Genomic DNA, 14454 nt, shown 5'->3' on the forward strand with positions numbered 1-14454 from the left:
CCAGTCTTCTTTCCGGGTTACATCCTGGGCTGCAAAGATGACACTCACTCAAACTACGCATGCACATGGGAGTCACATCATCATAGCACAGAGTGGTGCTGTAAATGTGAGCTGCGCATGTGCATTTCAGCGCACATAACAGCTGACAGGCAGGGAGAAGCATTTATGACAGGAGAGACTAAGAGGGTTAAAAATCCTGCCAGTCAGCGATTTTTATAAAACATGATTTTAATTTTACATTAAGGACTCCTGCATACAATTGTATATTAGGGCATATGGCCATAGAGAGTAACATACGCCTGTTGTTGAGGACCCCGGGAGCCACAGCTGCAGTGTAATTGTGCCTATAGACATGCATTACAGAATATGCGGCTATACTCGCATAAATGCCCAAATATGTGCATGTGTAATGCAAGTGCTGACATATAATTATGCACAGCATATTCTGTAAAGCATGTTCAATGGGCATAATTATGCTGCAGCTGTGGCTACCGGGTGCCACAACATGAAAATGAAATTTTACTCTATATCTTGAAGTTGTGGATTTATTCCTGAGAATGCAGCACTGTTTAAAGTTCCACCTTTCTTTGTTTGCATACATATTGAATCAATGAATCTGATGCATTGTTTGCTGGCTTCAGTAAGGCTTCATGTACACTACAGCTCCTAAACTCGAGTTTAGTGGCTTTTGGCGTTCTTTTACACCTAAACTCAACTCCATAAAAGTCTGTGTATCAATCTACACATACAGTGAAGGAAAAAAAGTAATTGATCCCCAGCTTAGTAAGAGGGTGACAACAGTTGGTGCGATTATTCGCAAATGGAAGAAACAAAATACCTGGCAATCTCCCTCGGTCTGGGGCTCCCAGCAAGATCTCACATCGTGGAGTTTCAATGATCATGAGAACAGTGAGGAATCAGCCCAGAACAACAGGAGAGAATCTTGTCAATGATCTCAAGGCAGCTGGGACCATAGTCCCCAAGAAAACAATTGGTAACACATTACGCTGTGAAGGACTGAAAACCTCCAAAAGGTCCCCCTGCTCAAGAAAGCACATGTACAGGCCTGTCTGAAGTTTGCTAATGAACATCTGAATGATTCAGAGGAGAACTGGGTGAACTGGATAGATAAGACCAAAATTGAGCTCTTTGGCATCAACTCAACTCGCCATCTTTGGAGGAGGAGGAATGCTGCCTATGACTCCAAGAACACCATCCCCACCGTCAAACATGGAGGTGGAAACATTATGCTTTGGGGGTGTTTTTCTGCTAAGGGGACAGGAAAACTTCACTGCATCAAAAGGTACGATAGGCGGGGCCATGTACCGCCAAATCTTGGGCGAGAACCTCCTTCCCTCAGCCAGGGCATTGAAAATGGGTCATGGATGGGTATTCCAGCATGGCAATGACCCAAAACACACAGCCAAGGCAACAAAAGAGTGTCTTAAGAAGAAGCACCTTAAAGTGGATGTAAACCCAATGTCATCCTTTCTAAACTACTGCCATAGGGGTTATCTATAAGGATATACATGCCTCCTGCATGTATCTTTACCTGTCAAATGTCTCCCCTCTGTCTGTTATTAGACCCAAAAAACTGCATATTCTGTGGGTGGGTCTGTTGTCTGGAGCTTGGTGGGTGGAGTCGTGATGTCAGTAGACTCCCCGCCCACCTCTACACTCCCCTTGTCAATATGCATTTCTCCTGTGTATTTCTAACACTGAACTTCTGCTATGATCTCTAACATCCAGAGAAAAGACAGGAAAGTAACAACATGACTTCAGCATGCCAAATCATGCTGAGGTGTGGAACAGCTAATCTTTGCAGAGCTGCTGAAGAAAGGAGTGGGGGAGGGAATTAAAAAATAATGCATGTCTTAGGCTAGTGCAGAAGATGTAAATCACCTGTCACTCACAGCAAGGGTCAGGATTTGACAAAGTTTTTCTCAGTTTATCAAGATTTATCTCACTGAACAATAAAAGAGGATTGCTCAGAGATGGATTAACTCTGCGTGGCAAGACTGGGCTCAAATGATAGGAAATCTTATACTCTACAGTATGATAAAAAAAAAAAAAAAAATTTGGGTTTACATCCACTTTAAGGTCCTGGAGTGGCCTAGCCAGTCTCCAGACCTTAATCCCATAGAAAATATGTGGAGAGAGCTGAAGGTTCGAGTTACCAAATGTCAGCCTCAAAACTTTAATGACTTGGACTAGATCTGCAAAGAGGAGTGGGACAAAATCCCTCCTGAGATGTGCACAAACCTGGTGGCCAACTACAAGAAACGTCTGACCTCTGTGATTGCCAACAAGGGTTGGAAAAAAGAAAATAAAGTAAATTAAGCCTTCCCTTCTTTCCAGAAAAATGGGAGTGTGACTAAACTGGAGCCCATGTAGCCCAGTTTATGACATTAAAACATTTTGCATCTAATACATAATGCTGACTGATGAGACAGATTGGATGAATCAAAGCAGGCAAAGTTACTACTGCATTAATAAACAGCAGCACTTTTAACGGTTCAAGTTTTCTCAGCTACAGTATGTTGTGCTGAGAAAGAGCTAATAACTTCTTTCCTGTAAATAGCAAGCATTTTTTTTCCTGATCCTTTAGCTAGTTTACATTATGCAATTTTTATAATCTGGAGCTCTTCTTTTAAATGAGAATAGCCAGAGAACACATTACTAACCTCTAATGGTAAGCTTGCTGTATAGTTGTGAATTCATTTCTTTGTCCCTTTTAAATCTTCGATACTCATCAACTGCTTCTCTTACCATTGTAACAGCAATAACAAACCCCTAAAATAAATATAAATACATATGATAATATGTTGGTGAGCATATCACAAACTACTTAAAAAAACATAACTTAAAGTGATTGTAAAGTCTCTGTTTTTTTTTTCTATAAAAATAACAAACATTATCTGCTCTGTGCAGTGGTTTTGCACAGGGCAGCCCCAATCCTTCTCTTCTTTGGTCCCTCTTTGGCTCTCCTGGCCCCTCCCTCTTGCTGAGTGCCCCCACAGTAAGCAGCTTGCTACAGGGGCACCCGAGCTGAGCGACAGCTCCCTGTGTCCATTCAGACATGGAGCTGTGGTTTGGCCTCGCCCCTCTCTTTCCTGATTGGCTAACTGACTTTGATTGACAGCGGGAGCCAATGTCACTGTTGCGGTGTCTCAGCCAATCAGGGGGGAGAGTCCTGGACTGCTAAGACACTTGTGGACATTGCTGGAAAGAAAGGGGGCTCAGGTAAGTATTAGGGGGGCTGAGGGGGGATGCTGCACACAGAAGGATTTTTATCTTAATGCATAGAATGCATTAGGATAAAAAAAACCTTCTGACTATACAACCACTTTAAATAAGTCTCACATGACTAAACACTAGGTAAATAAATACATTAAATACAAATACTAGTAATGTCATGGATTAAAATCCAACCTTTGCCAAAACGTTTGTTTGCGTTTTTGGTTAGACTGGGGAAAGATGTAAGTAATTTATTCAGATTTTAAATGCTATCTGCATCCTCAAGGCTGTGCTGACTAGCACCTGTCACATAGGCAGAAAATTAGGGGAATTTCTCTTCAAAACAATGAATTCTGACAATGGTTTTAAGTATATCTAAAGGCAAAAAATGTGTTTTGGTTTTGGACAGAGTGGAGAGGAATTAAAATACCTTTCAGGTTTTTAATGCTCCCTCTGCCACTATTGGGGAGATTCTCTCTTTCTATTTGTCCTGTTTACCATGATCAATGAAAGTGAAAGTAAAAGAAAATCCAAAATTTTGGGATGTCCACAGAAAAGCAATAGAAGGGAAATCTTCCAAAGGGGACAATAGTTCCGGTGACCGGGGGGGCTCTCAAGAGATCATTTTACTTTGCATGGATTTCCTCTCACTTCCTGTTTTGGCTATGGGTATAGGAAGTGAGGGCAAATCTCCCCATTGGGACAAAGATCTAAAATGAGAAAAATGTGTTGCCTATAGTTCTACTTTATAATATTACTTAGCAGATAATTAGTTTTTATTGCTGCTTGTGATTCTTGTTTGTACCATGAAAACAGGGGTGGTTTGCTTGAACACCTGCCTTCATGGTTTAGTGTACCTGGTCAACATCTATACAATGTAAAAATTGTCCTTTAATAAAATGACAATGGTCTTGTTTCGATTGGCGACCATTAACATGAAAAAACCCCAGTCATTCAATCAAAGCACTCTTTTTCAGTATGAATGCTAGCTGATTAGAGTAAAGCAAGCCAATCATATCTTCATGGTATAATTGAGCATTTCAAATGCCCACAAATATAAGACTTTGCTCACACCAGTGCAGGACCACATGCAAAATTGCGCACTTTCCCACAACACACAAAAATGCACTGCCCATTTTCTATTAGCTCTTGATGGCAACTGCAAACATTTAGCAAATGAGCAGTACCATGTGTTTTTGTGCAAAATGATTTTTATAATAGTGCAGGCACCTTTTTTCTGCATTTCTAGCACAAGGGCAGCTCGCTGAAATTAATGGGCTGCGGGGTCGCACCTCCATAATGTGAACAGAGCCTTAAACCAGATCAATATAGAAATAAATAAAACGTATCGAAATATAAACAAAAAATTTAATCAAATCTTGCTTGTTTTATATCTTTATATATATCTTCTGTTGCAAAGCCAACAGAAGTAGTTAGTATTAAGTAGTTAGTATTAACTATCTAACTTGCAGATGAGAAAGAAAGGGCTTTAAGGCATAGAGCCTTGGGACTTTTAAGGTGTCAATATTCAGAAAGTCTAATCTAAGTGGAGATTTGAATAAAAGAGAAATTTTATTACAATTATTTAAAAAGCCTACATTAAGGCCAAACGCATTACAAAAGTTTCCAAAAAATATTTAAAAAATACAACAACAATTCATGATGCAGATACCACTTATTTTCTCAACATGTTTCGCTCTGCGGAGCTTCTTCAGGAGACTGTGTGGTAACATTAATAAAACTGAAATATTACATAGAAAGAGAAAGAAAGTAAATAAATGAGTATAAATAAAAGATAGTAGTTAAACAAATATTTATCATAAGGAGGAATCTAATATACTATAACGTCATATTTTAGATATTCAAGAATATTGCATCTGTATGATATACGTCAGTTGTACATATTGGTTCAATATTTAGTTTATAAATTAAATCATAGCAAACATTTTGTGAACCTTACCTAAAAAAGAAGAAATACGTATCGAAAGATTACACTTGTAACTGTGAAACACCCGATAAATGACAAGGTTAATCCATAGAGTAGCCCTCTCTCACACTGGTCCCTCCCCACAGGAAAACTTGCAGAGGTAATATATATATATAGTCACAATGGGTAGTGTCCCAAATGAAAGAGGAGGGACAGAGTATTTGAAAAAATAGGGTACACATAGTTAGTAATAAGTGACTAAAATATTTTATATGTGGGAAAGATTAATATATTTAAGAATACCTGGATTTTCTTTATGGATATGGTTTAGGCAGTAGAATCAATGTTAATTGCTAAAGACATCCAGGGTGTTAAATTGAACAGGAGAACCGTTGTGGGATGTATAGGGTAAATGAGCTTCAAAAGAAGATAGAGGAGATCTGGAGAGGAGGAAAACCACATCAGCCTATGTCCAGATTGAACCCTAGACCATAAAGATAACCAAATATGATTATATTAAATTGGTTTGGCAGGTACTGACAAGGACAAAACAGATAATTAAGAAAGTCCGGAGGTTACCAAGCAAAGGAGACACCTACCTTCCGAAAATGTTGTCAGGGATTGAATGACCAGGAGAGGAGAGAGCCTTCCCTCCTCACACTATGGTGTTCAGCAGAGAAATGACGGGAGTAGGGCACAAACCTCCCTGTTTATATATTAGACTCCGGAGCGGCGGCGTCTAGCATCGCCGCCGCTCTGCGGACGTATAAAGGGCGCTACTGCGCATGCGTCCGCATCGAGGCGGCCGGTGTTAGGAACTGTCAGATCGTGCAGTCACTGATCGCCATGTTGCAAATTCCTTTGCCCTCACCTGATGGGAGGGGGGCTAGAGCGCCTCCAGGGGAAGTATGCCAGACCGATCAGGACGTCAGCCATGGGTACCGTCCTGGAGCTACCCCTTATAGGTGGAACAAATGGGCTGGAGAATTGAGCAGAACGCAGCAGAACACCAAAGGCATTTGAGGAGGGGATCATTGATTAGGATCCACATCAGTCAAATGCCCGGGCGTCCGTGCAAGGTATAAAAAAAAAAAGGGGGGCGAACCAGAATAAAGAGAGAGCCACATATGGAATATAGGAAGAAAAATAACATAATAATGTCTATAAATCATAAAAGTATCAACGTGAATCAACATTCAATAAAAATATTGGAATGATATTAATGGGTGTATTCATTTCAAGTGAATAATAGACATATGTATTTATACATATAAATTCAGGTAAGGAATAAAAAATAAATTAAAAAAAAAAGGAAGGAGTATACTAGAGGAAGGGCTTATAACTCAGGGCATCATTCAAGCCCGGATCTTTGAGAGCATCTAAATAAGAGATCATGTCTCCCTGGTGTGCAAAAAAAGGATGGAGACACCCATCAGCCGCCATATGGGACTTTTTCATAAATTTGATGACACCATGATGCACTTTGTAGCTTTAGAACATGTCCCCCCAGGTGAAAGAGGAGATTATGATCAAGTCTTGTTACAGCGAGAGGCCAAATGGATCTCAAATTTAGATGCTCTCAAAGATCCGGGCTTGAATGATGCCCTGAGTTATAAGCCCTTCCTCTAGTATACTCCTTCCTTTTTTTTTTTTTTTTTTTATTCCTTACCTGAATTTATATGTATCAATACATATGTCTATTATTCACTTGAAATGAATACACCCATTAATATCATTCCAATATTTTTATTGAATGTTGATTCACGTTGATACTTTTATTTAATTTGATTTATAGACATTATTATGTTATTTTTCTTCCTATATTCCATATGTGGCTCTCTCTTTATTCTGGTTCGCCCCCCTTTTTTTTTTTTTTATAACTTGCACGGACGCCCAGGCATTTGACTGATGTGGATCCTAATCAATGATCCCCTCCTCAAATGCCTTTGGTGTTCTACTGCATTCTGCTCAATTCTCCAGCCCATTTGTTCCACCTATAAGGGGTAGCTCCAGGACGGTACCCATGGCTGACGTCCTGATCGGTCTGGCATACTTCTCCTGGAGGTGCTCTAGCCCCCCTCCCATCAGGTGAGGGCAAAGGAATTTCCAACATGGCGATCAGTGACTGCACGATCTGACAGTTCCTGACGCCGGCCGCCTCGATGCGGACGCATGCGCAGTAGCGCCCTTTATACGTCCGCAGAGCGGCGGCGATGCTAGACGACGACGCTCCGGAGTCTAATATATATATATATAAACGGGGAGGTTTGTGCCCTGCTCCCCGTCATTTCTCTGCTGAACACCATAGTGTGAGGAGGGAAGGCTCTCTCCTCTCCTGGTCATTCAATCCCTGACAACTTTTTTCGGAAGGTAGGTGTCTCCTTTGCTTGGTAACCTCCGGACTTTCTTAATTATCTGTTTTGTCCTTGTCAGTACCTGCCAAGCCAATTTAATATAATCATATTTGGTTATCTTTATGGTCTAGGGTTCAATCTGGACATAGGCTGATGTGGTTTTCCTCCTCTCCAGATCCCCTCTATCTTCTTTTGAAGCTCATTTACCCTATACATCCCACAACGGTGCTCCTGTTCAATTTAACACCCTGGATGTCTTTAGCAATTAACATTGATTCTACTACCTAAACCATATCCATAAAGAAAAAACAGGTATTCTTAAATATATTAATCTTTCCCACATATAAAATATTTTAGTCACTTATTACTAACTATGCGTACCCTATTTTTTCAAATACTCTGTCCCTCCTCTTTCATTTGGGACACTACCCATTGTGACTATATATATATATTACCTCTGCAAGTTTTCCTGTGGGGAGGGACCAGTGTGAGAGAGGGCTACTCTATGGATTATCCTGGCCATTTATCGGGTGTTTCACAGTTACAAGTATAATCTTTCGATACGTATTTCTTCTTTTTTAGGTAAGGTTCACAAAATTTTTTTTTTTTTTAAACTAAATATTGAACCAATATGTACAACTGACGTATATCATACAGATGCAATATTCTAGAATATCTACAATATGGCGTTTAATGTATATTAGATTCCTCCTTACGATAAATATTTGTTTAACTACTATCTTTTATTTATGCTCATTTATTTACTTTCATTCTTTTTCTATGTAATATTTCAGTTTTATTGATGGTACCATACAGTCTCCTGAAGAAGCTCTGCAGAGCGAAACATGTTGAGAAAATAAGTGGTATCTGCATCATGAATTGTTGTTGTATTTTTTAAATATTTTTTGGAAACTTTTGTAATGCGTTTGGCCTTAATGTAGGCTTTTTAAATAATTGTAATAAAATGTATCTTTTATTCAAATCTCCACTTGGATTAGACTTTCTGAATATTGACACCTTAAAAGTCCCAAGGCTCTATGCCTTAAAGCCCTTTCTTTCTCATTAGTAAACATATGGGATGTGGTGTCTTAATAGTTGGTCTTTTTTGTTTCCACACTTCATTATCTTACTTGCAGGCTTTCCATTTTTAAGAGAATTTTGAGTAAGAGCTAGAATGCTCCATTGTATGTGTATAAAAACTGAACTCAACCAGTCCCCAGTTCAACTATGGGGAAAGATCACGCTGAGCTACCTGAGAAATTTTTGCAATCAGCCTTGACACCTTCTTTTTTTTTTTTTTTTATGTATGCTGTGTGAATATAAACACAATCATACAGTGGAAAAAATAATGATCTGATCCCCTACAGATTTTGTAAGTTTGACCACTTACATAGAAATGAGGGTCTATAATTTTTATCATAGGTGTATTTTAAATGATAGAGACATAGTATCAAACAAAAATCCAAAAAAAACACATAATAAAAATTTCATAAATTGAATTGCAGTTCAGTGAGTAAAAAAAGTTTATAATTCCCAAGCAAAACATGACAGTACTTGGTGGAGAAACCCTTGTTGGAAAGCACAGAGGTAAGACATTTCTTGTAGTTGGTTACAGGTTTGCATCTTCTCGGGAGGGATTTTGGTCCACTCTTCTTTACAGATCTTCTGTAAATCCTTAAGGTTTCTTGGCTGTCACTTGGGAACACGAAGTTTCAGCTCTTACCATAAAGGTTATTTAGAATTAAGCCTGGAGGTCTGGCAAGGCCACTCCATGACCCTATTGTGCGACTTTTTGAGACACTCCTTTATTGCCTTGGCAGTATGTTTTGGGTCATTGTCATGCTGGAAGACCCATCCACGACCCATCTTCAGTGTTCTGGCTGAGGGAATAAGGTTCTCATCCAAGATTTTACAATATATGGCCCCGTCCATTGGCTCCTCAATGCGGCAAAGTCGGTCTGTACCTTTAACAGAGAAAAAGCACAAAAGCATAAGGTTTCCACCTCTGTGCTTGACTGTAGGGATGGTGTTCTTAGGGTCATAGTCAGCATTTGTCGAGTTAATGCCAAAAAGCTAAATTTTAGTCTCATCTGACCAAAGCCCTTCCTCCAAATCCTTCTCTGAATTATTTAGATGTTCATTGGCAACCTTCAGACGAGCATGTACATGTGCCTCTTTGAGGAGGGGGACCTTGCGGGCAGTGCAGGATTCCAATCCATGGCAGTGTATTGTTACCAATAGCTTGATTGGGGACTGTGGTCCCAACTGCCTTGCGATCAGTCACAAGCTCCTCCCGTGTAGTTCTGGGATGATGAGGCAAAATCTTGCATGAAGATCTAGACCTAGGCCGAATAATGTTTTTTTTTTTGTATTTCTTAAATTTGCAAATAATTGCTCTGACAGTTGTTTCCTTCACACCAAGCTTCTTGCTGATAGTATTGTAGCCCATTCCAGCCTTGTGCAGGTCAACAATCTTGTCCCTGACGTCCTTTGACAGCTCTTTGGTCTTGCCCATGATGGTGAGGTTTGAATGGAAAAAAGAGATTCTGTGGATAGGTGTCTTTTATACATATAACAAATTGACAGGACAAATCTGTGTACCACATGAGCACATACTGTAGTCAGTCTGTGGGAGCCAGAATTATTGTTGGTTAGTAGAGGATTAAATACTTATTTTACTTACTGAACTGCAACTCACTTTATAACATTTGTATCATGTGTGTTTTCTAGATTTTCGGTTGATATTTTGTCTCTATCATTTAAAATACACCTATGATAACAATTAAAGACCCTTAATTTCTCTGTAAGTGGGCAACTTACAATATCTGCAGGGGATCAAAAATATTTTACCCACTGTATAGTAGGAAGTAGGAATACACTTTAAGCCTTCCTTATAAAAAAATAAACAAACATGTTCCATTTGGATTTGACCTTTAAAATTATAGTACCTGACTCCTCTGGTGTGTTGAATAAGAGGTTACTGCAGAACACAGTATTGACATAGGGGTCATCATTCATGCACTTACTGTACAGTGGATTATGCAACAAGGCAAAAAAGACTACCTTCCTAAATTTCTATTTTAAGTGAATTGCTTAGTTTTGTTACCAAATAAAACACACACGTTCCCCAGTCAAGAACAAGGGTTCAAAACATATTTCAGTATTCTTTCAATGTATTGGGAAAAAAGAGCCACAAAGGTACTTACCAGTGGTGCCCAGTAGGTGTATAAGTAGCCTATTTTCAGAGCAGATACAAACTGTGAGCAGGCAACTACCAGAAAATACAGATTCAAGAAAAATTTGAACTGCTGATATAAAACCTTAAAGAAAAAACATAGGAAAAATAATGACTCAGAATCACAGTAACAAATAAGTAATTTACCAACATACTAATATATCTTTTCTGTATATAACTATATGAGGCAATCTCAGTATGAAGTATGCAGAAATCCTGCAAAGAAAAAGTCAAAGAGTCATTACTCATGAGATTGTTCTTTAGCTCTGCGGTATAAAAATGCATCCTTTATTGGCTGAATGTGTATGTTATGCTCCCAGCACTAAACATCATTGAAGCCAACCTTATAAATGGAGAACAATAGTAAATTGCATGGAAAGTCCAAACAAGACAATCAACCTTTCCCGAGTTCAGTTAGCCATGTAATATATGTAGACTGTGCAGTGATATACAGTACAGTTTTCTGGCCTGTGTATAGTGTGCTGAAATGGGTGATTGTCATTTCTACAGATACTTTTAACAATAAAGACCAAACCAACAAAACAGAAAAATAATTTTTAAAAGATGAACTGGGTCCAACAGACCCAACTCAGAGTGCTATTGCAAGAACCTTGTGGCTGTAAACTGTATGCACAAAAGCTTAGACGTCCCTCTGGTAGATCCTATAAAAGGTATGAACTGAAAACCAGGTGGTGGCCTTGCAAAGCTGGGCAACAGAGGCTTGATGTCAGAATGCCCAGGAAACACTCACCATTCTGCTGGAGTGAGCACGTAAAATTACTGTAGGTCTCCTATCTTTTAGAGTGCAAGCTCTTGAGATTAGTTGTCTTATCCAACTTGCAATAGTGGATTTAGAGGAGGGATGTCCTTTTCGAAGCCCTGTTGATAAGCTGATTCCTATGGAGGGATCGGACAAAAACGGACAGCATGTCCGTTTTCATCAGATCTCATCCGATCCGATAGGACGAATGCGAACGTATCGCCATACGTCTGATTTTAGTGGATCGGATGTGATCGGTTGTCAGCGGACATGGTCACCGCTGACATCCTTCGCTCCATAGACCTGCATTGAGCGTCCGTTCAGGTCTGCCTAAAAAACTGACAGGCATTTGTGAAAGGGGCCTAAATCTCCACAACTTTGATATATCTCTGCAAAAATCTAAACATACACTAAGGGCTTGTTTACACAAGCGGGGTCCTCCGAAGAGTAATCTGGTTTCAGGACACTCCTCAGAAGGCATCTGACATGCAGCAAGAAGTGTTATATTGTCTCTTTACCACTTGTTTATACCTCTTAAACCCCGCTCCAGTGCACAACTGCATGCACTACATAAATTGCACAGTGCTCACATTCAGTTCTGTTGAGCTGTTGAGCTGTACCACTCCAGTGGTTTGTCATGTACCCTATGATCCTGTTTTACAAATAAAGAAGAATTTAATCTCTTTATCCCGGTGTGCGGCTGTCTAGATCCTCTCATTCAACTACATCCCAACCTCCTCTTCTGGGGTTTCCCGCCAGCTCTCTAGGCTCCTCCTCTTCTGCATGTGCCACCATAGCAAGCTGCTTGCTATGGGGGTGCACATGGAGGCTCACACCCGAGCTGGGCTGTGTGCGTCCATAGACACACACAGCGTGGTTCAGCCCTGCACCTCGGTCCCCCCATCAAAGGATTTGATTGACAGCAGCAGAAGCTAAAGGCTCCCGTTGCTGCCACTGTGTCCTGTAAGGTAAGTATTTAGGAGAGGGTAGGGAGTTGGGGGGAACTTATCATAGAAGGTTTTTTACCGCAATGCATTAAGGTAAAAAAAAAAACTTCTGCTTTTACAACCACTTTAGAGGGAGCAGTAAAAAAAAAAAATCTCAACTGCATGTTTTTACCTACCACAATCACAACTGTAAGGCTGCTTTCACACTGAGGCGCTTTACAGGCACTATAGCACCTGCATAGCGCCTGTAAAGAACCTCTTCTCTCACTCCAGTGTGAAAGCCTAAGTGCTTTCACACTGGAGCGGTGCGGTTGCAGGACGGTAAAAAAAAGTCCTGCAAGCAGCATCTTTGCAGAGCTGTAGGAGCAGTGTATACACCGAAATCAATGGGCAGCGCCACCAAACCGGTTTTATGCCTTTTTCGCCTGCTAGCGAGGGTTAAAAGCACCCCGCTAGTGGCCGAATAGCACCGCTAAAACAACGGTAAAGTGCCACTAAAAATTGCGCCGCTTTACCGCCGACACCCCCAACGATTCTGCGTGAAAGCACTCTAAAAGAGGCCAACGGTTTTGTTTTCTTGGGACATCAAGCTGACACAAAATGGCTGAGGTCCCATATTGGTGACAGATTAATATGAATAGTGTGCACTGAGTTGGGGTAGTGCTACAGTAACTAAAAGGCACCAAATTGCTGGGAAGGTAACAGCCATTGGCAAAGATGTGCAGTAAGCCACAGCAACCAAGCCAAATGTACCATATGGCACTTGTCTGCTTTCATATCAATACTAGATATTTTATAAATTGTTTACAAAGGGTTCCACAATTTTCTTTCCTTTAATAAATATCCTGATTTCAGTTATTGCTAACCCATAACTATAATTTAAAGGAATGTAGTCAAATGTCTGCATCAGGAAAAACCCCTAAGAATCATTTACTTTATAATTTGTTCATACACATGGGATATATAGGTATTTCTGAAGAAACATGGATGTCTTTCATTGCATGAAAACATTTATCAACTGCTATATTGTACAATAGTAATCAGATATTTACAGAGTCCAACTACAAATGTAATTTAATTAAAAACCTATACAGCATGCTTTTAATCACAACAATGAATGGTTTACTGTATTCTTAATGAACTTTGTGACCTTTAGGAAAATGTGTGCTGTTTAAGCAATTTGTATGCATTTAATAATTTAAACTAAGGGAGAAAACAGCGGCTTGGTTCAATAAAGATGAGAATATTTATCTGTCTAAAAGACAGTTGACATTTTATTACCTTGACACAAGATCAGCCTTTTAATTACACAGTCATTAGTTTTGCGAGTTTTAATAAAGGCATATATAAGACCCCTAGCTTTTTCCTACTGTTGCATATATAATCGTTCAATAAACTGTGCAAACTTATTAGCATTAAGAGAATATAGCTTAATGACACAGCAGGCATAGAAAAGATTACACGCAATACTAAAAAAGGTAAAGAAAACAAAACTAGACAATTTATACAACAAGGAAAAAATAGTAACGCAAGGCATCCAGAAAAAGTTGTGGCACCAGGCAGCCTTTTCATTTCAGATATAGAGAATGAGCTTTAGGCTCAATTTCTTGTGGTTTCCATAATTTCTTTTATTGTTAAAAGTTTATTATAGAGATCAGTAGCTAAAGATGACATTTGCACAAGTGATTATGAGCAATAATTTATTCCACTCTCTAAATATCTCCATTAGAGGTTTCAATCAGAGACAGCCTGCCTGAAAGGAGACTATTACTGTAATCTCTCTAGAACACCCATATTGCTCTTTGAAATGTATTTAAAGTTTTTTTTTTTTTTTTTTAGATATAGATGTTAAGACTATATTTATCTTCTTCTTGAGGAAACGTTCTTTTTTTCTGATCCAGCTAGTCCCCAAACAAATGTTGCTACCTCGCCAGTTTGCGGGCATCTCCTATAGCTCTTTTTATAAGAAAAACTCTACTCCTCCTTTATGGGAA

General features: G+C 39.4%; 1 protein-coding gene across 2 annotated transcripts in view; it reads right to left on the reverse strand.

Moving 5' to 3' along the window:
• The window catches only part of ATP9B (ATPase phospholipid transporting 9B (putative)), a 581467-nt gene that overhangs the window by 471685 nt on the left and 95328 nt on the right, over positions 1-14454 (reverse strand). For both annotated transcript variants that reach the window (XM_073631215.1, XM_073631214.1), the window contains exons 4-5: positions 10725-10838; positions 2685-2793 (exon numbers count right to left, since the gene is read on the reverse strand). In XM_073631215.1, the coding sequence (XP_073487316.1) occupies positions 2685-2793; positions 10725-10838 (223 nt within the window). The remainder of the gene's footprint in view (positions 1-2684; positions 2794-10724; positions 10839-14454) is intronic.

The sequence above is a fragment of the Aquarana catesbeiana genome, linkage group LG05, assembly GCF_042186555.1.
Source record: "Aquarana catesbeiana isolate 2022-GZ linkage group LG05, ASM4218655v1, whole genome shotgun sequence".
Taxonomy (NCBI): domain Eukaryota; kingdom Metazoa; phylum Chordata; class Amphibia; order Anura; family Ranidae; genus Aquarana; species Aquarana catesbeiana.